At 42.9% G+C, this 24,144-nt stretch overlaps 1 protein-coding gene and 1 long non-coding RNA gene across 3 annotated transcripts; one reads left to right on the top strand and one right to left on the bottom strand.

Annotated features, from left to right (window-relative positions):
• Positions 1–1,680: 1,680 nt before the first annotated feature.
• MSL3 (MSL complex subunit 3) lies at positions 1,681–18,674 on the bottom strand. 2 transcript variants are annotated; one of them, XM_005592958.4, is made up of 13 exons: positions 18,535–18,674; positions 17,017–17,099; positions 16,461–16,556; positions 16,027–16,127; positions 15,385–15,464; positions 14,714–14,836; positions 13,971–14,131; positions 13,039–13,197; positions 11,659–11,921; positions 8,710–8,819; positions 5,153–5,252; positions 4,714–4,798; positions 1,681–2,447 (listed from the first exon to the last, which is right to left on the bottom strand). In XM_005592958.4, exons 1-13 carry the CDS (start codon positions 18,634–18,636, stop codon positions 2,348–2,350), a joined length of 1,563 nt encoding a protein of 520 aa, XP_005593015.1. In that variant the 5' UTR covers positions 18,637–18,674; the 3' UTR covers positions 1,681–2,347. The 2 variants fall into 2 exon arrangements, with proteins under 2 accessions (XP_005593015.1, XP_073886231.1); XM_074030130.1 differs by lacking the exon at positions 18,535–18,674 and adding an exon at positions 18,120–18,285.
• Positions 18,675–20,035: 1,361 nt separating this feature from the next.
• LOC123571405 (uncharacterized) lies at positions 20,036–22,817 on the top strand. Its single transcript, XR_006695571.3, has 4 exons — positions 20,036–20,158; positions 21,397–21,442; positions 22,559–22,586; positions 22,686–22,817. It is a non-coding gene; the product is annotated as an uncharacterized lncRNA (long non-coding RNA).
• The last annotated feature ends 1,327 nt before the right edge of the window (positions 22,818–24,144 follow it).

Genomic DNA, 24,144 nt, shown 5'->3' with positions numbered 1-24,144 from the left:
GGACAATGGAAGGGTTAATTTTGGAAAATGCTGACCTTTACATTACACTTTTGTATATTATGAACTGATTAAAGTAATACACTTCCTTAATACCAAACTTGATTTAGTAAAAATGATGGTCAGTACCTGTAAAAATTATCTTACCTGTATTCCAACAAGGACCATGCCTTATTGTTCTTCCTGTTTCCCATACCTACTAGTTTCTGGCAGCAGAATAAGTAGTCAAAAACGGTTGAGAAAAACTTAACTCTTGACAAGCCAAATCTTAAAGAGCAAAGGCAATTGAACTATTTTTTTTAATGGCAAAACAGGGTCATTATACTTGCTCAAATTTTTGAGTTGACAATATCTAATGAGAGATGGCAACTTTTATAAATTGATAAGTTTTCTTTGGTTTCTTTAGTGTACACCATACCCTGGAATGATTTATATATTCTATTTCTGCTCAGAAATTGTTTTTTTGTTCTCACAAGATTTTGTCAAAGATCTAGTACAAGGATCTGATACAGAAGTTATTGAAATATCGTTTTCAACATGCTTTTAAATTACTACTAAAAGGAAAACATTGACAATGAATGCAAGACTTAACAACTGTAAGGTTTGGCAGTTTAAGAAAGTAACAGTTTAAAAATTAACAAAAGGAAGATAATTTGTAATTTGTATAAGGATTATTTAGACATTTAAATATTTTTATCTGAGGAATATTTTGAATTATTAGTAATAAACAATAGAGGGATAGGTGTTTTGATGAAAAATTAGTACTTGAATCAACCAAAGCTGAACATCATCAACTTTTGAAGTTGCATTTAAAAAATGCCTTTAGGGGAAGAAAATAAATTGTTCCTTACTGGAAAATGAATTAACTGTAAACTCAAGGTATGTGCCTATACAAATGTTCCAACAAAGTCTGGGCTCACTTCATTGGAGACATTTAAACAAGTTGAGTCGTACAAAAGAAAATCTTTTTCCTTTTCCTGGCCATAAGTAATTACTGATTCAACTTTTTAAGCAATTCAGAGCACACTGCAGGTGCACCAGATTTAAACAAGCATTGCATAAACCAAATGGAGATAAAAACTACCACGAACCTGAGTACTACTCCGGATGAGAAACCAAAACCCACGTCTAACTTAGCAATTAAGTGCACAGTATTGATTCTCATTGGTCAGTGTATGCATAAGTCACTTTGATGAAACCATCTACAGATTTTTTAAAAAATCCTTGTGGCCCTTGTTCACAACCAGTGGTCTTTGGAAGTTAAGGTCTACTGAGTTGAGTCACAAAGCACGTGCTATATTCAATGCTGGTATGATACTGATACCCTTTCTACGAAGTTAGAACTTTCTAAAACATCTGAAGATGGGGGAGGCATGTGAGACTAAAATAAGGATTAGAGGAGTGACTGCAGAGACTGTCAGTTGGTAATGAGGGAGGAGGAGGATAAACTGGGGTTGGCCCCAGATGAGCCCACAATGCAGCAACAAGACAGCACAGAACTGCAGAAACTTCTAGGAACCACTGTCTGGTCCTGCTGCCAAGTGAGGCAAAACCAAAGGGGGATTTAACAAAAAAGGCACAAAGGAAAAACAAAATGAAACCTAAAGTTATGAGTCAAAAGGTTACCCCACTGTTATCCTGCATTAAAGAGGACAAGGCCAGAGTGAAAACTCTCTCTCCTGGTTCTTTCAAACAAGACAGGCTTTATTTAGATCACCAAAAATAACATTTTACAGAAAGGGAACCATAACATTACACAACAAAGTATAGCCCTAAAATCTCAAACAAGAAAGGCAATGCTTTCTTTAGATCACCAAAAATAATGTTTCACAGAGAGGGAACCGTTAGAAGCAAATGTATAGCTGCAAATTTTCTTTTGCCATCAATATCGATTCCCTCTAAAATACTTTGAGACTACTTTGTGGTTTCCAAGTACAAACTAAACCTTGTTGGACAGAGTTGCTCAGCTTCATCAAAAAAATAAAACCAGTTTGCAAAAAATAAAAAATAAAACATAAAGAGACAACGTGGTTCTTGCTAACTAACTGCAATGTCTACTGAAATGGCCTAACCTATTCCACGAACCTTTCACTGTGAACATAGTTGCTTTTGCCTTGCCATCACAGATGGCCTGCACAGTAACAAGTGTCGTGTCAGAACACTTTCAGGCACCCAGGGAATCATTCCTAACAGAATAACTGCAGTATGTGGGCAACTCAAACAACAGAGCCCCAAGGTGGGCACTGTGTTTGTGCTGTGGGTAAAGACCCACCACCTTGTTAAGTTGTTCACCTGGAATCCAGAGCGCCAAACTAGACAGAGCAGTTGCTCTTACAGAACCATCAACATTTTAATAAATTGCCCGGGGGTTCTTGGTGCTGTAATGTGCCTCACAGGCAGCGACGTAAGCCGACTCTGGGAAGAAGTCATCATGGTATTCTGCTAAAAACCTGAAAAGAAAAAATAGCCCCAATGAGCACCATACTAACTAAGGACTAAATATCATCAAGCAAAATATTGACTTTCAACCTACTAACATTTCAACTGTTTTTTTGGTATTAGGAAGAAAAAAAATGACTATAATTTTGATCTCTCTATATTGATTATTTTCACTGCACTTATCCAGCTTCTATGTGAATTACTACTTATCTGAATGCCTTCACCATCATCAAGTATACAAATGGAAACAGAACCTACACTCCACTAGGTGGCAGTCTGGTTATATAAACACTTCTGTGGCGGGGGGAAGCCCGTGAATGTTTCTACATTTTTCTGTTGTTCAAACAAACTATTAAAAACAACAGATTATAGGCTGGGCACGGTGGCTCACACCTGTAATCCCAGCACTTTGGGAGGCCGAGGCAGGCAGTCACGAGGTCAGGAGATCGAGAACATGCTAGCTAACACAGTGAAACTCCATCTTTACTAAAAACACAAAAAAATTAGCCAGGCGTGGTGGCGGGTGCCTATAGTCCCAGCTACTTGGGAGGCTGACGCAGGAGAATCGCGTGAATCTGGGAGTCGGAGCTTGCAGTGAGCCACGATCGTGCCACTGCACTCCAGCCTGGGCGACAGAGTGAGACTCTGTCTCAAAAAAAAAAAAAAAAGAAGCAAATAAAATAAAAAATAAAAAACGATTATAAACAATAAATCTCACTTGAGAAATGTACATCATTTATATGAGCAAAGTCATACGAAAATTGAACAGAACAACTAGTAAGGGCATTTGGTGTCCTAATTTGCCATGCCAAAAGATGTTACAGTTCTAGCTGACAGTACCAAGACATAGAAAAGACTCATATGTATGAAGACGGATGTTAAAAAATGTGCTGGTCATTCAAGAGTCTGCAATACACAGATGATATCTTGACTCAAAATTCAACTGATTTTGCCATGGAGGGTTAAGACTCTCACATGTGCATTATTCACTAATAAGCACATTAGCCTTATGCTTGCTTCCCACTGACTCCCACCTGCCCAAATTCCTAAAAATGTACAAACCTTCTTTAGTATAAATTGAGTCAAAACTCACTGGATAGCTAACTCATTTTCTTCTATGAGTGTACTCTATGATCATTGAGTCCATTGATTCTGGTTGTTATCTTCGAATACATTTTTAAAACCTCTTACTAGGTTTATTAATAAATCCTCCTAAGTTACTTCCTAAAATTCTAATTTCTATTTTGTATTAGGTATGCATCAAAATAAGCAGGATTTCCTATGCTATCCTGCAGCTGACTCTTCATATTTTCTTGGCACTATTTGATTTCAGTTTATAAAATTTTATGCCAAACAGAGTTGTGGGTTTTGTTGAGGAAGAGGCTGGGAGGGAAGAGGGTATTTTGGAAACTTGTTTCCAAGAGAATGTTGTAAAGTCTAATTTCACTCATGGACATTTTATTCAAAATGCCTACATGAAAGGATCTCTTAAAACCACAAGACAATTTCCCTGGCTGGGATGCTCTCCACTCTGTGGTAAATCCTACTTTGATGAGTCAGGGTGGGGCCTGGATACAAGGAAGAGATGCTCCTTAAAGAGAAGGAAGAAACAAAGTCAGGTAGCCAGGATGAGCTGGGTGAGGCAGGGGAATGACTAGCCTTGAAGGCCAAGGAGAGGAAGTGGTCCACAGGCATCATCTGGAAGGGAGAGGACACAGCAGAGCCTCAGGTCAAATGATCCTATTAGATAAAAAAAATGACTGGCTTTGTCAGCTGCAGGAAACAATACCTTTGTCTGAATTCATACATGACAACACAGACGAGGGGTCTTTTCTCTTAATTCTAAACACCAAAATCCAACCTATACATGCTACTATTTACGTTAGTTTATGTACATGCAACAAAGGAAAGTCCAATGCTTGAGGTACTGTTGAATAAAAAAATGTAAAACTAAATTATCATCAATCTCAATCACTTCTACTTTAGAAAATTTATTTTCTATGTATAAGGTTTTTTAATTAAATTCTTCTAGTGAGACAAAAAGCTTCACCTCTGTACAATGAATGCCCCTAACTCAGAAACCAGAGAAATTATGGAAAAAAGAAATACCAAAAAAACCCACTCCTAATTCCCATTACGGTTAGAACCAACCATACTTAGGTAATACTTCTACTATTTAAAATACCACAGAGCTGACTTCCCTATGTGCTAAAGAGAAGTTCAGAGAAGCCACATATACAGCAACAGATGTAAGTTTTGACAAAGTAATAAAAATACCTCAAAAAGAGATCAAAGTGCTTCAATAAAGCCTTCAGATTCTTCTCAGAAAAGGACATCTTTCCAAGGATTTCCGGAAGTTTGACTGCATTAAAAATAAAGGTAAAACCATTCACAATTAGAATCTGACAATGCATAGGATTCACTCAGGGAAGGTCTGGGCCCCTCCTTATCTCTATTGGAACTGAAATTAACATCCACATTATCAAACAAAACCCCAAACTCTTACTGAACAAAGACAGTGTAGCAGTACAAATATTACAAACATAATTTTTATGAAATTTAAGATTCATTCAGTGCCTTTTGATAGGTTACCTTTGATTTTTCTTAGATCCCCAAATTTCTTAGACAATTATAGCCCAAACCACAAGGTGTATAGAAAGCTAACAAGAGAATGCAAAATGAAAAATGGAAAGAAAGCAGGAATCAGGATTCTTACCAAACAATCGCAACAAATGTTGTGCCCCATAAATGTAAGAGGGTGGAGGCGGCTGGTCACCTGGCGGGTAATTGTCAGGCACAAGTTTCCAGGAAAGGACCTGGAAAAAGCACGAATTGAATTGTTTTTGTCACTCTTAATGGAGACACTTCCAACCACCTAACAATTATGATAGTAAATTGTACGTAGAGGGGAAAAAATAAGCCGTTGTATCAAAATAAACACAAGCTTACAAAAAACAAAGATGAAAGGCAAAAACACTTAAAATAGATTTAAAAAGTCTTTAATTTCTTAACTCGCAACAGTTATTCCCTATAAATAACTCTGTTTGGGTTCTTTAGCCCCTTTATTGAAAATCCTGCTGCATGGCCAGGTGCGATGGCTCACACCTGTAATCCCAGCACTTTGGGAGGCCAAGATGGGTGGATCACCTGAGGTCAGGAGTTTGAGACCAGCCTAGCCAATACATTGAAACCCCATCTCTACTAAAAATACAAAAAATTAGCCAGGTGTGGTGGTGGACACCTGTAATCCCAGCTACTTGGGAGGCTGAGGCAGGAGAATCATTGGAACTGGGGAGGCAGAGGTTACAGTGAGCCAAGGTTGTGCCACTGCACTCCAGCCTGGGTGACAAGTGAAACTCTGCCCCTCCTTCCCTCCCCCCACCCAGAAAAAAGAAAATCCTGTTGCACTAGAGACAGAATGAAGCATTAAAAAGTAATCCATAGATGTTCTGAATAGTATTACTGTTGTTTCAAGATTCCTTAATTTCTGGCTGTTAGATTCCTTATGGAAATGAATTTGAATTTTTTAATCCTTGAATCAACTGAAATAGACTTCAAACCTGATAATTGATTTGTCTTCATTCTGAATTTCTGAACTGTGGGTGGACTTGGGGCTTTTGTTAAAGGGAGAGTTGCATTTCAAAAATCTCTGATGAATTTCCGTAAAAGTAGTTCAGTAAATTATAGAACCAGAGCCTACTCTACTCAGCTGCTACTTTGGCTTTTGGGACGTCATATTCAATATGAAAACAGTCAGACTGCAGAAAGCCCTCCAGCAGACAAAGCAGAAAGGTGCCCCCACAAACTCAGAAATGCTGATATAGTCAGTTTAACAACATGAAACTGCCAGAAGCTAATAAGCACCAAGGTGGCCCTGAAGGATCCAGGACAAAGGCCTAGCTTCACTTCAGCCCCTGCCTAGTCAGGCCTAGATTCTCGCCTAGGTCTCCACCAGCAGCGCCCACTTCTGCACTGTGGAGCACTGAGGGAAGGGATCGTTCCAGCAACTCTACAACATCTCCAGCACCTGCCCAGTGCACACAGCTGAAGCTTTGGAACTGTTCTGAAAGTGACTCAAAGGAAACATACAGGACTTTGCAATCTCAGAGGCATGAACAGCACTTGGCATGTACAAAAGCAGGTCATCTGGCTCTACCTCACTCACTCAATTCTGTGTTTCAAGGCAGTTTATAACCTTCTATTTATGAAGACACATTTTCCAGGGGGAAAACAGTAGGTTTCTAGTCGGGGGAATTCCCAATGGGGTATGTATGGGAACCATCGATGGGTCTTTACTGGCATGCGCTGGCCCAGACCAGCCCCTAGTACTGTGGAGCAGTGACTAGTACTGAGAGAAAGAGCCCTGGTCAAAAAATACAGTGGTAGAGGTACGTAAGAAGGTGGGAATCCACGAAGGTCTCATGAGTCCTTGTGAGAGTCGCCTGAACCCCAACCATTTCCCAGAAAGCACTTTTAAACTGTAAGTTGCAGCTGTACCTATAACCACTAGATGGCGCATTCACACTGCAGACCAGTGTGGGAACGGCCCTTGACAACTCAGATGCCCCTTAAATTCACGATTTCCCTTCAATAATAAAATTCGCAGTGCATTCTTATATGAAAAATGGGCGTGTCAGAGACTGCTTGAACTAGGGATTTCCTAACCTACCCTCAACAATCATCATAACACAAATTAGGCTTTCTAGATTCTCTATGGGGTCAGCCAACTGTAGCCCCTGGGCAAGTCCAGCCCAATGCTTGTATGTTCAAAATGGTTGGGGAAAAAAAATAATAATATTTTGTGATATGTGAAAATCATATGACATTAAATTCTCAGTGTCCATGAATGAATTGAGGGGGCAGCACACAGAGCCATACCCCTTTGTTTAAGGCAGAGCCACGTCCCTTTGTTTATGGCTTTGCTGCTGGAACAGCAGAGTTGAGCAGTCTCTGGAGAGACCTTAGGGTACACACTACTGAAGATAGTTATCATCTGGAAGAAAGTTTTGTGACCTCTCTTCCCATCATCAAGTGCTGTTTGCCTAGGTTGGGCACAGTGGCTCATGCCTGTAATCCCAGCACTCTGGGAGGCAGACGTGGGAGGATCACTTGAGCTCAGGAGTTGGTGACCAGCCTGGGCAACATGGCAAAACCTAGTCTGTACAAAAAATGCAAAAATTAGCCAAGCCATAGTGTCTTGAGCCTGTAGTTCCAGCTACTCGGGAGGCTGAGGCAGGAGGATCGCTTGAGCCCAGGAGGTGGAGGCTACAGTGAGCTAACATCCTGCCACTGCACTGCAGCCTGGGTGACAGCATGAGAGTGAGACCCTGTGTCAAAAAAAATGTTCTTTGCCTAGCAAAGCCATTTTCCCCTGTGCAACTCCTACTCACTTAAAAAAAAAAAAAAAAAAAAATCTCACCTCCTAGGAGACTTTCACAGAATTTGCTGATAGACTGAGACGTCTTTAGAATCCCTGACAAACTCACCACCTACAGATCACCTAATGGGCCTTAAAAATAGTTTTAAAATGAAAAGTTTTCCCATCTATCAAGTGGAAATCTGGTGGCAAGACTGATCTCGAGAATTCAAAGTAATTGGGTTCAAGTGTCTGGCACAGTGGTGGCCTAGAGCACATCCCTGAAGGGACGGCTATTGGTATTACTGTTAATGATGGAGGGGAATCAAGTATTTAAAGTTGGAGTCAGAAAACTACAGCCTGCTGGTCACAGCCCGCCCAACTACTGCCTGTTTCTATATTGCCCACAAGCTAAGAGTGGATGTTATATTTTTAAATGATTGAAAAACAAACAAAATTTTCAAACACATGAAAATTAAATGCTAGTCAAATTTCAGTGTCCATAAATCAAGTTTTATTGGAATATAGCACACTCATTTTATTTACATACTATCTGTGGCTACTTCTGGAGTTAAGTAACCTTGACAGACACCATATGGCCCACAAATAGCCTAAAGTATTTACCCTCTGGCCCTCTGTGGAAAAGGTGTATTGACATCTGTTCTATAAAGTAAAAATACTGGCATTTCAATAATTGCACTTATTTAAAAGATAATTGTCAGTGTAGGGCTGAAATCCTAACAATTTTCTCGCTTTAGAAACCAAAACCCACAGTGTTAAGCATAATCTTACGTACAATTTTGTTAATGTTTACAGTAATAGCAACATGATGCTTCAAGAACCTTGACTTCCACCTGTAGAATCAAAGTAATCACAAATGAAGGAACCATTGGGAACAAACATCAAACATTCTTTACCTCATTTATTTCATTAGTTCTTCTCCCTTCAAAGCCAGCAAACACAGCACTCCCTTCCTTGCTAGGAGTCAGAGGAATAGGTGAAGATGATCTGCTATGCACAGGTGTTTCTTCCAAAGAAAAACATGAAATTATTCACACAGCAACTGAATTAAAGACTGCCTCAAGACTGTTAAAAACTGCAGAACATAAATCTAAACTTGGTTCTCAGAAAGCACCAACCTTTAACAATAAGACTTTCCTTTTATAACAGCACCTGAATTTTGTTTGGTTAAAAAAATAAGGAATAAAGCACTGACACATGCTACAATGTGGATGAACCTTAAAAGACTAGACTTAGTGAATGGAGCCAATCACAAAGGGCCACATACTATGTTTCCATTTATATGAAATACCCAGGGTAGGCAAATCCAGAGAGACCGAAAGCAGCTTAGTGGTTGCCAGGAGCTTGCAGAAGGCGAAGTGAGGAGTGATTGCTACTGGGTATGGGGTTTCTTTTTGGGGGTGCTAAAAATGTTCTGGAATTGACTGTGCAGATGATCACACAACTCTGTGAATACACTAAAAACTATTGGATTGAACTGTATATGTGGATGTGTCAATAAAGCTGTTAAGTGCCACTGAATTATTCACTTTATAATGGTTAATTTTATATGTGAATTTCACATCAATAAATACAAATAAAAAAATAAAAAATACAAAGAGAAACAGAAAAAGATAGCACTTTATTTTGTAGCACTTTTAAAAACACTGTCTTTTTAAAAATTTTCCCAGCTGACCCTTTTCAATCTTCAATCAACCAATCCTTATTACCCACTTACATACAGATGATTCCATTTATATGAAATGCCCCAAACTGGCAAATCTATAGAGACAAATAGATTAATGATTGTCAGGGGACATAGGGAGAGGCAAATGAGTAACTGCTAGTCGATGTGGGGTTTCTTTTTTGGAGCGGTGAAAATGTCTGAAACTGATTTCAGTGATGGTTGCCCAACTCTTTAGTTTTGCCCAACTGAAATTATTTTGTTAGTTATCTATCAGACAGTGTGGTCTCTTTGTGTCGCCCAGGCTCGACTGCAGTGGCCCAATAAGAGCTCACTGCAGTCTTGGACTCTGGGCCTCAAGCGATCCTCCAGTTTCAGCCTCAGCCATAGCCACAGCTGCAGCCTCCCAAGTAGCTGGGACTATAGGTGCACATCATCACACCTGGCTATTTTTTTCTTTAAGAGATGGGGTTTCACTATATTGCCCAGGCTGATCTTGAACTCCTGGCCTCAAGTGATCCTCCTGCCCCAGTCTCACAGGCATGAGCCACTGTGTCTGGAGACACTAAAAACTTTAAATGTGTGAATTTTAAGGTATGTTTCAAGCTGTTTTTAAAAAGCACCTAACTTTGTTTTAGCACTTGATTATTCAAAGGGCTTCTCTTAAAGGTATGTCTTCTTCAACTCTGCCTTTCTGAGCTTTCTCAATCTTCAAAGAATCAGCAAATACTTTCACGCACCTGGAACTATGCCCCAAAACTGAGCTGTGATGGGCTGACACAATCAACAAGTCAGTCCCTTCTCTCAGGACCTTATGATACGGCAGGGACAGGATGTACACAAGGAAACGGGCACCTGAACACAGAATGGCACTGTGATGACAGTTTTGGGAGTTCCAACAGGATGATGCTTAGAAGGACCCCTGAAGGAGTCAGCACAGCAGGAGGGGCTGAGGGAAGAACAGGGCACAGGTCATACACAAGATATGCCTACTGGGGCATGGGGATTCGACTCCAAATAGTTTTACACTGACCTTAGCTTTGGAGGTGTTTTTGATATTTATGAGGGGTGTCTTAGATTTCACAGCCTGCGAGCAGCTGAGCTCTGTGAAAGGAAGGCAACTAGGCTTCCATCTCTGCAGTTGGGTGCTTGGCACCTGCTGGTGTAGCTCTGTTTCCACCTCCACACAGTGTACCGGTGGACAGGCATGCAAGCTGCCTCCCCTACTGCTGACTTCCTAACTCACTGAGCCCGCTAGGCACCAGGTGGCATCGTCGGCCCTGCTGCCATCAACTTTCCATTTCACACGTTGTTGGCAGTCAAGGGTGGAAGCATATAAGCACAGAGCACCCTGTATTTGATTTGTGAATGAGATCTTCAATGTAAAGTGAATACTCCTAGTAAGAGTGCTTCATTAGCACAGGCTAAACAACCAGATTTTAATTAATTTGGGAAAAAAATGCCTGGTTAGTGTATGATAGCTAATGTTAGTTTCCACAGTAATTGTATCTGATTCATGACACCTGTTTTCCCAGTTTTTGACAGTTTAAAATGATTAATTAGCAGTGGCTTACTTCTAAGTTTTATACTACAGCAAATCAACCTGTGTGTATTTTGGAAAAAAAGAAAGTTAACTCTTGTCTAATTTATTTTGCCCATTGAAACATTCCAGCTGAAAATCAAGGTGAGCAGATCTGATGGAGTTTGAGTTGGGCTGAGAGGAGGTAAGAAGAGATTATGGAAATCTGAGCATTCTTACTTTGATATTTTAGGACAGACCTTTCCAAATTAACTTTAGAATGGAGAGACTACAGAGATAGAGTACAAAGGAAACAAAAAGCTAAACAACCCATTAGAATTGCTCATTTTGAATGTTTCGTTAGGCCCAGCTACACAATATATAGAATTCTGATAACTCAATTTGCTCACAATCGGTAGAGTGATGGCAAAAAAAGGCTGAGGAAACAGCCCAGTCCTGCCTCCACCACAGCTGCACTGCAATCTGCGCCAGGTGCTTCAACTGTCTACAGCTCCAGGAAGCAGGCAGCATTAACAGCACTTTGGACATGGGAATCACACGCACTGTACATAAACACGTAACCTCAGCACCATGCCTGGCACTGACTAGGCAAAAGGTACACGTTGGCTCTCCCCGGCCTGGAGCACCCGAGAATGAACCTACTCTTTTCCAGGTGCAGGAAGAGCTTGGGCATGCTGGCGGACGTGTCCTGCTGCCGGCGCTTGGGCTGAGGTGAAGCGCTGCTCTCGGAAAGCCTGTCACTGTTGGCACTGTGGCGCGTGGACCGCCTCAGAGACTGCAATGCTTCTGGCTCAGCTTTGCGCCTTTTAGGGGTGGCTGGTTCACCAGTGGTCGGCTGACTCTCTGTGGACTGTGGCGTGGATGGATTCAACAAAGGCGGGCTGGGAGAGAGTTCCTCCTGGCTCCTAGGGAAGATGGAGAATGTCACACACAGCTGGCTCAAAGGGCCTTTCCAGAACATGGAGTGCTTCTGAAGACACGAAATGCTCTCTCTACTCCAGGAGGGTTGTAAATATGTACATAAGTCACTTGGACCCTCTCCATAACTCTGCAAGGCACCCCCAGTGAGTCCTGCAGGCCTCTCACCTGGAGTGAAACTGACATGGGGAAAGGGAAAGGAGAGAGACGCTACCAAAGGAAGGATGGCTGAGAGGAGATGGTGGCCAGGCGGAAAGAGAAGCTGGGGAGCCAATAGCCATGAAGCAGAGGGAGAAAGGGAGGGCAGGGCAAGGTGGCCAAGGCAAAGGGCAGCACGCTGCAAGTGGGAGGTTATCAGTTCACCTGCAGGCAGTTTTGCAGAACAGCAGTAGATGAAGGCAGACGATAAGTGGTTAACAGAGGAGACAGATGAATGGAAATCATGAGAACAGACCACTCTCTCAGGGAGAGGCAAGAGGGAGCGAGCACAATACCTTACAGAGATTAAGGGAAAGACTTTAGGTTGCAGGATCCCCCTCCCTGCCCCCTCAAAAAAGAACAGAGCATGCTTGGTAACTGAGGGAGGAAAAGTGGTGATATCGCAGAGCAAGAAGAGAAGTAACTTTTATTGAAGGCCAAAGTTTGCAGGCCCTGTGTGAACATTCCCATTTAATATTACTGGCTAGGCTTGCCTTCAGTCCATCCCACACCTGCAAAAGAAGGAGGCTCCTAAGGAACCTCTGCCACTAACACAAACAGCCAGTGAGGGGGCTCAATTCAAACTTGCCCCTTCCACTCTCCTCAGCCTGTCCTCTCTTCACCCCACCCCCTACCATCTTCCCCAAAAATGGGGTAGCTGCTCATCATCCCACCTAAGTTCTTTATGCTGGGGTCTTCACTTGGTAAAATCTGCCAGAGCCATATGAAAGTGAAATGATGACTTAGCTTACCCACGAAAAAAGAAAACCTCCAGGACACACATTTTCATTTCCTTCCCTCCTCCAAACATGTTGGTCCACACTATCAGATTGAACTCTTCAATATAAGGATCTTATTATTGTACTGCTGACATGTGAGGGTGAAAGTGCAGGCTATATAACTTACCTGTTAGTGCTTGTGGCACTTTCCTTAATGGGAAGAAAAAACTTAGACGAAGTCACCTTTTTATACTGAGCTTGCTCATATGGATAGAGTAAAACCAACGGGAGAGTGTAATCAAAGGTTATTCTTAATCCATCCACCATCTCCTTACAAAGGTCAACACTGGCAGGATTAAAAAGAAGAGATTACAGACACAATTAAGTAAGAGGTACTTTCCAAAATTTCACAATGAAGTTGCCGATTTTTAATAGGGCAGTTTGAAATCTAATCATTATATATTACACCTACGTACACACAAAATGAAATGGATTTGTAGCTGTCAAGATTACATAGGAAAACATAAGTGCAGAAAGTACAGCAGTCACTTTACCTTACCCCACTAAACACAAATAAATACGTTCAAGGCCACAGAGGTGTCCAGCAGCCTGTGCTGCAAAAGTGGACAGGTGGACACACCCCTATCACTGCAAAATGAAACAGCTTGACCCTAGTGAACCCCTAACCCTTGCTTTAACTCCAACACTCCACCTTTCTGCCTCTTGTCCAGCTGGGTCATGCATGCCAGGCAGGATACAAGGAAGCTTTCTCTGACTGGAATGAAAATCTGTTTGTAAACAAGCTTTGAGAAATCCTTACTGCCCATTCTGGTGCTTCTCAAGGAAAGTTCTTGCCCTAAACAGTATCACCGAAAAAACTGTCTCTGTGCTGAGGCAGTGCACTTTCAATGCATCCATGTCAGATGTGTAAATAGTTATTGAAGTACTGAAGATTTCACAAAAGTGACAAGGTTTTAATATTAGATGATTCAATGAATTATCAATTATTAAACATTAAATGAATTCAAAATAACTGAGTAGAGACAAGTGTCACCTATTCTAAATGGAAGCCACCTAATACAGAGAGAACCACAAAATACCAAACATGCCAGTACTCACTTCTTTTCTGCTGGGATATAATGCACGTTCATGTTGGCATGTGGCATAACGTGATGGTGACGAGGTCTCTCATTGGCTGAAAAGGCTGCATTGATAGCAAAATGCTTCACATAGGATTCCAAAATCGTTATGATGTTGGTCTGGCATGGAAGTTTCACTAACTGTTAACAAAAACATAGACATCTGATGTATGCATCCTAATGTAACAAACCACATATTCCAAGAAACACTGGTCATGTCTGTACCATTTTTTAACTCAAAAATAAAGCAAAGCCAATTCTGTTTGAATAGAACTTCTTAAATATGTTTGCAATCTCTTTGATCTTTTTTCCTCTACTGATCATAACCTTATGTTGATTACAATATTACTTTTTTGAATAGATGTAAGCAGTGATTCTTAAGCTTAGTGATCTGTTAGAACAACCTGGGGGATTCCTTCAAGTATACCTGCAGTTGGGCTCCACCACAGATCAATTAATTCTTAACTTCTGGGCTGAAGCACAAGCAGCAGGATTCTGGAAAGCTCCCAACACAACCCTAATGGGCAGCCAGGGCTGTGTGAGTTATAATTTAATCAGCTGCACAGCACCACTGGCAGAGAACTTTAAAACCTGACTCAGACAAAGCTGAAAAATATAAATTTCATTCCTCCAAAATTCGTTATTGCTTACGTCTATGACTGCAAAATATGGCAAAATGAAAATGCCAAACAAATCAATGTTTTATGCATTCTCCCTACATACCCGTTTCCTCCTGTTAATGTAGTAACAATCATCCTCCAGCTGCTTCTTCAGAACTTCAGGGATTTCTATAGTTATTGTTCTTTCTTCCATTTCCCTTTTTGTTTGAAGCTCTGGTTCTTCTTTCTGCAATATCAAAATTCCATTTTTAACTATTTAAAACAGTAGGAGAGTCAATATCCAAGGAAGGCCTGCTATGAAACAAACCCAGCTAATCCTCAACAATCATAGTATGCCAGGTGTTCTAATTAAAAGTATGTTAACGGCCAAAAGTTAACTTGTTTGGCGGCACTAAACACAATGCAAATATGTATTTCATTTCTTTCCCATTTAAGTTTACCAGTCAGATTTATACTAACTTTGGAGGCAGGTAGAAGACATCACAGTCTGTAGACTCCATTAAAAGAAATTTATCATTATAAAACAAATTATTTGACTGGAAAGAAAGATAACTATAATTTGTGGAAACATTTTAGGGGCATAAAGAGCCACTGAGAGACTCATACGGTGACTATAAGGGTTGTTTTTCTTTAAATGTCAGATAAAAATTTACATTATTGGTTTAAAAGATGTATCTTTAGAAAACAATTCACAACTGGAGTATTTCACTGTGAACTTTTACCACTAAAATATACAACAAAGAGAAAGTTTTTACAATAAAAACTTTATACCACCTCAGTCTTTTCTTCAATATCACTTTCTTCACTTATTTCTTCATCCTTGTCTTCACTACAGTCAGAGGAACTGCTTAATGCTAGGTGAAACAAAAGCATCTGGTGAACTTGCATTATATACTTCACCAACCCTTATGTCTACAGATCTTCACCTGTAGTGCGGGTGCTATTGGAAATAACAAACTGCAATTCCATGTATTTTTAAATGCCAAACACAAATGCTGTATCTTTCACAATAGAAATTTATTTTGACAACCAATTTCAACAGATGCAAAAATCACACAAGCTAATGATCGGAAAGTGTTTTGTCAGTTAGGATCCTACAGTTTCCTGTTGCATTCATAAATGAGACTAAGGTCTGGGAGGTGCCAAAAAGAGAACAGATCCCATGAGAACACACCCATGAGGGGTTTGTACAAAGATGCTGGCTGAGAGGGCAGCAGTCACAAGCATGACTCTGCTAAGGTGCTATTACTGACTTATCGACTTATATTGACTGCTACTTTAATTGTCAAAAATAAATGGAGCAAATATTATACATAATGAGCTTGAAGTGTTTCCCTGTCTGGAATTTCAATGAATCCTTCTCTCAGTCTAGGTGGAAGTTCTTTCAGCCAAAGAAAATGAAGTGAAGCTACTCACAGTTTTCATCATTTTCATCTTTTTCTTCAGTGGGGAGGCCTTTTAAGACAGAGTCAACACCAGGCAACCTGCAGCGCTTCTTCTTTCTTCCTGTGCTCCTCCTGAAAAAGAGTAGCAAACAACTGAAATAAATTTTGACATTGAACTCTTGAGTCCTGAGATCAAAACAAGATATAATAAACAATGAAATACATTTGAAAAATCATTAAACTTCAGAACATAAATGGTAATTTCCATTTCAGAAGATTATACAATAACCAATCTGAAAACACTAAGGTTATTTAGAATACCATAGGAACACTCTTCCTCTTACACACTTTAAATATGTAAAATTACTTAATAAATATTTGTCATTTTATTACTATCATAAAAGTCTAAAACACTAAGAGAAAACACAATGGATAACATTTATATCTTGATTTGTGTATTCTTACAGGCGAGCTACAGCTTTTCTTGCCAATTTACGCTGTAATCTACGATTTTCATCGGTATCACGAAGCACATGATCTTCGGCTGCCCATCTATCCCAGCTAATTGAACAAAAAAGGAAAATTCAGTACTTTAGTTTGATATAAAACAAAGGCTAAAAGTACCTCAAAGCAATAGAAATGCCCCAGAATTACATTTTAGAAAACGATTTAAATATTTTAAAATCACAAAGAGGAGGCAAATAAACTGAAAAAGTAACTCATTCAGACAGAGAAACAACTGGGGTTTCCAGAATCACCCAGACAGAATTCAAATACAATCGACTTAAAAGTAACTATTCCTCAGAATAGGCAAGTTCTGGTAACAAAGTAAAAACAGGAAATGAATCAAACTTCTCTACAAGTGTTTCTAAAACGTAAAGAAGTTTGCAGTGTTACAAAGTAAAAACAGGAAATGAAACAAAGTTCTCTACAAGTGTTTCTAAAACTTAAAAAGAAGTCTGCAATGTTCCTGTGCTGCAAAGACAATCAATTTTCAGTCTGGTTTAACAAGTTCACTCACCTTCTGTTCCAACCATTAAAATGGATCAGATATTCTGGGATCTTTCTGCCTTTTTCGTCTTTCCCAACAATAACATCAACAATCTGAAACCAAGAAATATTGCCCACAAATGATAGGACATACAGAAAATTAGAAGTTACATCAGGAAAACTAATTCATAGACCCCTTTTTAAAGAAAAGAAAGCATTCTCTCCTCTTTTAGACCGAGAGCTGGGTTGAAATATTTTTCCTTTCAATTATCATTTTTCCCCCGAGTGGACGCCTTCAAAATAGGAAACATCCGTCCAACCACCCCGTGATTGGTCTCTGAGCGTGAGACAGTGTGAGGCTTCTGAAGCCATTGGCCGGCCGATTTGTCACTAAGGAAAGAGTCCAGGCTAGATGAAAGTTGCAGCCCTGAGACCTCTGGGAGTTGTAGTTTCCTGGGCTCCCCTATATCCAGTGCCAGGACGGCTGGCTGGAGACTCTGGAATCCCTCCCTGTTGTGTCCCTAGAGGGAACAACTAAGACTAATGATGGGGCGTGTCGCCCCGTGAGGAGCCTCGGGGTCAAGGAGAAAGAGGGACAGTAGACGAGGTTAGAAGACAGGAGCAGCAGGGGAGGGAACTGAAGGCAGAATATGCTCATCCCTTTAGGGATGTCCTTTAGCATCTCTAATTGACAGAGCTGTCCAGACATCGCCAAAGACACACGTGGGACTGCCCTTGTCTCTGCCGCCTAAGGCTTCGCCCAGGAGGCCCTAGGAAGCCAAGTCTCTTAAATGAAAGCACCTGGGTGCTTTCCTTGGGGAACTGGGAGACCTGCTGCCAACTCCTGCCCGCCACCCAATTCTGAGGAGCTGCAAGATGTGGCTCAGCTCTCGGAGACTTAGGTGGACCCGCCCAGGGCGCGATTCCCATCAACTATGGTCAGACCCACGTAAATCCTTCAGAGTTTGAAAACGTAAATGCTGCAAGGCCCTGCGGTACGAAAACACTGGGCCAACCTTGCCCTCAGGGTGGGGTTCACGGCCTACAGGAAGGATGGGGCCTAAACTGGACTAGGGTCCCAGGGACACAACGTCGCAAGTCAGCGGCCAGCGCCGTGGAACTATGAATTAGAACCTGGATCGGACGGCCAGGGCCGTCCCACAGGAGCCCACCCGGCACTGGGCCGCAGAGGAGGAGAGATTTAACGCGAAGACAGAAACCGTATTCGAGAGGCCTCCTCCCTCAGCGGCCACCGTTGCAGTCCGGGGCGCAAACGGTAGCCCCGGTAACGCGACAAAGCACGGGCGAGGCTCCCAACCGCGCGTGCGCCTCCCGGCCTGACGGAAGGAAGTGGAAGCATCCCAGACCCCGCCCCGACACCCAGGCGCAGCGCCCTGTGAGCGCCCCCTGCCGGCTGCACCGCTCCTCGCAGGCCGAGGAGCCCGGCCGGTCCCTCAGCTCCGCGAGGCCGTCCGCCCCCGCCCCCGCCCCCGCCTTCGGTCCCGGGTCCCCCAGCCCGCGCCTCCTCCCTGTCCCTCCGCGGCGGCACCTTGGCATCGTACAGCACTCGCGCCTTGGTGGGGTCAGGCTCGAAGCACAGCACTTTCTCCCCTGAGTGGAATTTAAATTTCATGCCCTCGCTCGCGCTCATTTGCTCATCGTGGCGGAGGGCGAGGCTCCGGGGCGGGCGGAGCGCGCGCTGTGGGGGAGGGCGGGCGGGGGCGGGGAGGCGGTGCGCCGCGGCAGGGGGGGGCCGGGAATGGCGGAGGCTGCGGCCGCCCCGCCCTCGGCCCCTCCTCCGCCCGCCCCGAGCCGCTGCGGGGACCTCGGAGGCGCCTGGCGCGCGCGCTCCCGCCCGGGCGCGCCCCCGCACGTCCCCGCCGGGGCTTCGGGAGGGGTGCGGGCGGGGAGCGCGACCCCCTGGCCAAGGTCTACCGGCGGGACGTCTCCCGTCGCCCCCATGGGAGAGGGTCCCCGCGGCCTCCAGGCTGCGCCCACGTGCGCGCAGGGTCGTCCGTCACCCCGAGCGCCCGCTCTCCGGCCCGGGCGTGGGAGGCGCCTAGGAAGAGAGCCGATCTGGAGTAGGCACCCGGCGGCCGGGAGGCTGGAAGGCGTCTGCCCCCAAGAGCTCCCTGGCCGTGCGCGCCGCGTCAGCCCCCTTGGCAGAGCCGCGCGCCGATGAGTGTGGCCACGCTAGGAGAACGCAGCACTGGAGCTGGCCCCAGGCGGGCAGTGGCCTGGGGCGAGGGCAGAAGGGCACTCCGGGCAGTGAATAGAACACTTGCTTATCCCTTCAGAGGACAAGCCGGTGGCGGGCTTGGAGCCCCCAGTGAGGGGGTGAGCAGTGGGCAGTGAGGCAGAGGGGTCCTTAAAGGGTAGTTGACATCTTCAGTGTCAGCTTCTAGCGTGACCTCACAGCCCCCAGCATCCCCGGAATGCCCCCCACGGTCTATCTGCTCCAATAGACTAAAAATTCCCTAAATGGAAGGCGCCCTTGAGGCCGCTATCAATATGGTACCTGTACAGAGTGGGTGTTAAGTAAATACTTGATGAACGAATGACAAGTGATGGGAGACTTGAAGGACAAACTTCCAGGGACAAAAAGGACGGTGCTGGGTTTTTTCTTTTGAGTTTTGGAAAGCTTTGGGCAGTGGTACTGGATTAGGACCGGGCTGGAGACCAGCTTCCAGGCTAATCTCTGCGGACCTGGTGAACTTCCACTACTCTGTTCTAGCCTCCAGAAAGTTGCATTTGCTTCCCTTCCGCACACTTCCTTCACCAGGTTCCTGGTATACATCCTTCACATTTCAGCATGGGTATTGCCAGCAGAAAAGCCCTCAGGCTTCCCAAGATGAATCATAAAGCCCTGAGGTGTTCCCTCCCAGGACTCTGCTTACCCCTTTCTTGCGTGTACCACTGTACTGTAGAATGGGTTGTTCATTTGCAAAATGCCCTTATTAAGACGGTAAGCTCTTTGAAGCTGGGGATAGGGGTCTTATCCAAGTCATGGCGTATTCGTGGCCCATAATCAATATGAAATGAATGAACAGATTCATTTAGGAAATAGAACCCACAAAACTCGGTGGCCAGTTGGAGAGGAAGGAAGGCCAATTGGAAGGAGAGGGAAGGAGGAATCTTGGGAGACTTCCAGGTTTTCTGGCCCAAGGAATTGGGTGAGTAATAGCTGCATCCGCCAGAATAAGGGCAATACAGAGGAGTTAAAGGTTGGGGGAAGATGGTCAAATGGCCTTTGGGGTAATACAGTGCAGAAACTAGAACTGGAACCATGATTCCTCTCCAGGTTGTGGTTTATCAGAGATGAGAACAGTAGATGGTGGTGATCCCCACAAATGGCAGGGGCAGCTTGGAAGCACATGTAATTGCACGTTCTGTGTAAACCATAACTGAAGTATTCACCTTTTTATTTTTCCTGCCCATGATTGGAGAGTTCTGCTCCAGGCTTTACCCTTTCAGGATTAGGATTTTAGATGCTTTCCTTTGTTTCTCCCCATTTCCACCCTTTCTTATGTCATTGAGGAATTCCTCTTTCCCTGTCCCTCTAAAAAGTCCAAGAATGCAAAAGCCTTCAGGAACCTAAAAGTTACAAAGCCTGCCAACGGCAGCACCCCTTACAGCCCTCCTCCAGATTAGGATCCATTAGAGAGGGCTACATCCTTAATGCAGGAGCATCATTTTTCCTCTCGGGTGTAAAGGTTAAGAACGTGGCCGGCTCTGCAAACCACTCTCCAGGACCCAGTCCCATGCTTGTCACTTTCTAGCTTGTGACCATGGACAAGTGGTTAGTCTCTTTGTAATGCACTTTGTTCATGTTTAAAATGAAGGAAATAGTAGCTTCTACATCGTAGGGTTTTTTTAGGAGTCAATGAGTCAATTCAGTGTACATGGCTTTGCGTAGTGCTTGACATATAAGTGCTGGGTAAATATTTGCTCTTAACATCAGGCATTTCTTATCTGTTTCTCCGTGTCCCCCATTCATTCATTCATTCATTCATTCATTCAACAAATATTTATTGGACCTCCTGTGTGCTGGTTGCTAGACACACAAAGTAGAATACATACATTATCCCCGTCCTCCCAGAGGGCACATTTCAGGAGGGCAGAGCAGCAAGCAATCAAGTTCAGGCCTTATGTGCATACCCTAATAAAGCTGGTGTGGAATAGAGGAGACACAAGAGCTTACTTCTCTCTAGGAGGAGGGAGAGTGTCTGGAAAAGCCTCAGAGAGGAAAGCAGTCTTGAATTGCAGCTTAGGTGTTTTCCTCATTTTCCAGTTTTTGAGGTTTGGACAGTAGTTTTGTCTGTATTCGGGCATGATTAGAGTGGTCTTGTTTTTATTGGAATTAAGATAACCATTAAATCTTACAACAAATCTTTTTGATTTCTCATTATAGGTCACCTAGGGGGCACTGACCTACAGGAATTCCTTCTCTTAGCAAGGTGAGTGCAGTGCCGGATCCAGTTAGTTGCGTCCCACCCCCCGACCCCCCACCGCTGGCAGCGGCCCAATTTTGTTCAGGTGTTTGCCATCCCACATTGTCAGAGCAGACCTTCCACCAGGGCTCAGGCTGGAGTGAAACTTGATCGGGCTAATACAGTAGGACTCACTTCTGGGTATACATCTGGAACAGCTGGGGAACTTTGAAAACTTTTAAAAATACTGTTGCCAGGAGTTGGAATTTTGTTTCCAAAGTTCCCAGGTGATTCCACTGTGCAGGCGGGGCTGAGAACTACTGATCTGAACCAATCCGGCAATCCCCTTCCTCTTACAGTGATTGGTTTAAGTATGGTCATGTGATACACTCCTGGCCAATGAGAAATTCTCATAGCGAGTTAAAAGGGGGAACTGTGAGTACTTCTGGAAAATATTTTCCACCTGCCTCCCTCCAAAAGAAATACATTTGGCATAAAGTCTCCTTTTCCTCACTGCGTTTTATCGTCTGCGTCAGAATGCGGGGTTAGGGAAGATGTCAGTGCTGTAGCCACCTTGGCACCACGGAGCTGGCCATCATCACCGAGGCTCTGAAAATGAGAGCCCAAGGCTAGCACTCCCTCACCTCGGTCACTGGGGAGCTGTTGAGCCCCTGACGCACTGAATTAACTAATCCTGCTGCCTAACGCCAAACTTCTTGCTCTGTAACATAATAAACCTCCATGCAGCAAAAGCATCCTGGTCACGCCCCTCCTGCAGTTGTAGAGTTAGGTTATTGGCATCTGGCATGATGTTTTTTGCTAATTTTGGTGACACTGATGAGATAGACTTCTGATGGTGAGAATGCATTTTGCCATGGACATGTAGACGTAATTGATGTTGCATTTGAAATATCGTTTCACAGGTATTCAGTATTCAGTAGGCTTTGGGAATGAAGGGTAAACCTAGTTACCATTTATGATATGGTTTCAACTAGAATGTCTGTTTTAGCTTAGAAACAAACTTTAAATGAATTTCTGGAACAACCCATTTATAGAGTTAAGAACAATCTATGACCTTACAACTTTGACCTTAGAACTGGATGACCTTACAATTAGATTTTTTTTTTCTTCTTTTGGTCTTAGGTAATATGCAGACCTACATCCTAAAAAGGTATCTTGTGGTTAACGAATATTCTGATAAAAGTTATAGTGATCCTTTTACAAAACTTGCAATGCTTCTTAATCCTTAATCTCTGTTGGTGCTTCTCAGGTCAAGTGGAGTTGACTTTCATTGCTTCTTGGCTTCCACCCCTAATTCTTCAGAAGTTATAGGGATGTAATTCCAAGGGAAAAATCAAGCTACCTAGATTGTGGTTATATTTTGAAGAAAGTGTTCCAGAATACTGCCGTCAGTGCCCTCCAACCGAAGACCACTAGGAACACACTTGTTGAACTTGAATAGAACCTTCTGAATACCTTGAGGTGTAGCCAATATTTTATGTAGTGGTTTTCTGGAAAGCAGGAAAGTGAACCAAATTATTTTAGACATGTTTTTAACAAGGCTTGAAATAAAAGTTTATTTCTCAAGATTTGTACCAAATCTAATTTTTCATTTTGTTGATACCCAATAAAGTTTAATAATGAAAAAAATAAATGTTAGCTATAATGAGTGTTCTAATCCCATCTCGGGTTTGCAAATAGTTTCCTGAAAGTGGTAAACAATGAGCCTGGCTTGGGTGTACTGTTCCATAAACGTTGGTATGTCGCAGTAGTAGAAAGAATGGTGAAAGACCAGTTCTCAGACAGGAACAGTAAGATTGCAAAAAAGGCTGAAATTTGAAAATAATTCTGCTTTTCTTCACTCAATGCACGATCTCACTATATTAGAGTAAAATGGTGACTAGTGGATCTGATTCTCAGTCACTTTGCTTTCCTGGAGGCAAGCCAGCAGTTAGACCTAGGGAGATTGCATGGACAAGGTATAAATTATTGGGAGCTGTATAAACATTTTACTGAAAAGAGGTTGCACTCTTTTGTTAATTTGGACTTTCATTAATTGGACTCTGCATTAATTAATGCAAGAGGTGATCAGACCTGCAACCCTATTTTCTTAACAGTTGTGCTTCCTCACAGTCCCATCTCAACCCCACTGATGGGGCATGTGTAACCTGCAAAATGATGATTCCCCATATATACATCTCTTCTCCAGTCTTCAAGTATCAGAGTGCTATCCTGTAATCATATGCTAGCCTCATATCTCGATACCCAATGTATCTAAATGCAACAAGTCCAAAACGGAACTCATCACCTTTATTCCTAAGCCTCCTGCTGTGTCTTAGTTGATATTAGTGGCTATATCACCATACATCCTATTGTTCAAGCTGTATATCTATCTGGATACTGCCCATTCATTTTTCTCCTTCACCCCCAACATTCAATCAGTTCTACTTCCTAAGTAGCCCTGAAAATGTGTAGTCATTCTAGACAACCCCTTTCTCTCAACCCTCTCAGTAATCCCTAACCAGGTCCTATCACATAAGTAGCTTTCTAGCTCATTAATCTTTTATTACATCTCTACTACTGCCACTCTGGTGTGAGCCACTGTCACCTCTCCTTCATCAGTGCAGAAACCTTCTAACTGGATGCCTTGCATCCAACTGGACTCTGTAGCATCTTTTTTTTCACATGGATTCTGTAGCATATTTTTTCACAGTGTAGGTAGGATGAAC

Source organism: Macaca fascicularis, chromosome X, assembly GCF_037993035.2.
Source record: "Macaca fascicularis isolate 582-1 chromosome X, T2T-MFA8v1.1".
NCBI classification, from domain to species: domain Eukaryota; kingdom Metazoa; phylum Chordata; class Mammalia; order Primates; family Cercopithecidae; genus Macaca; species Macaca fascicularis.
This window is presented reverse-complemented; position numbering and strand designations above follow the sequence as displayed.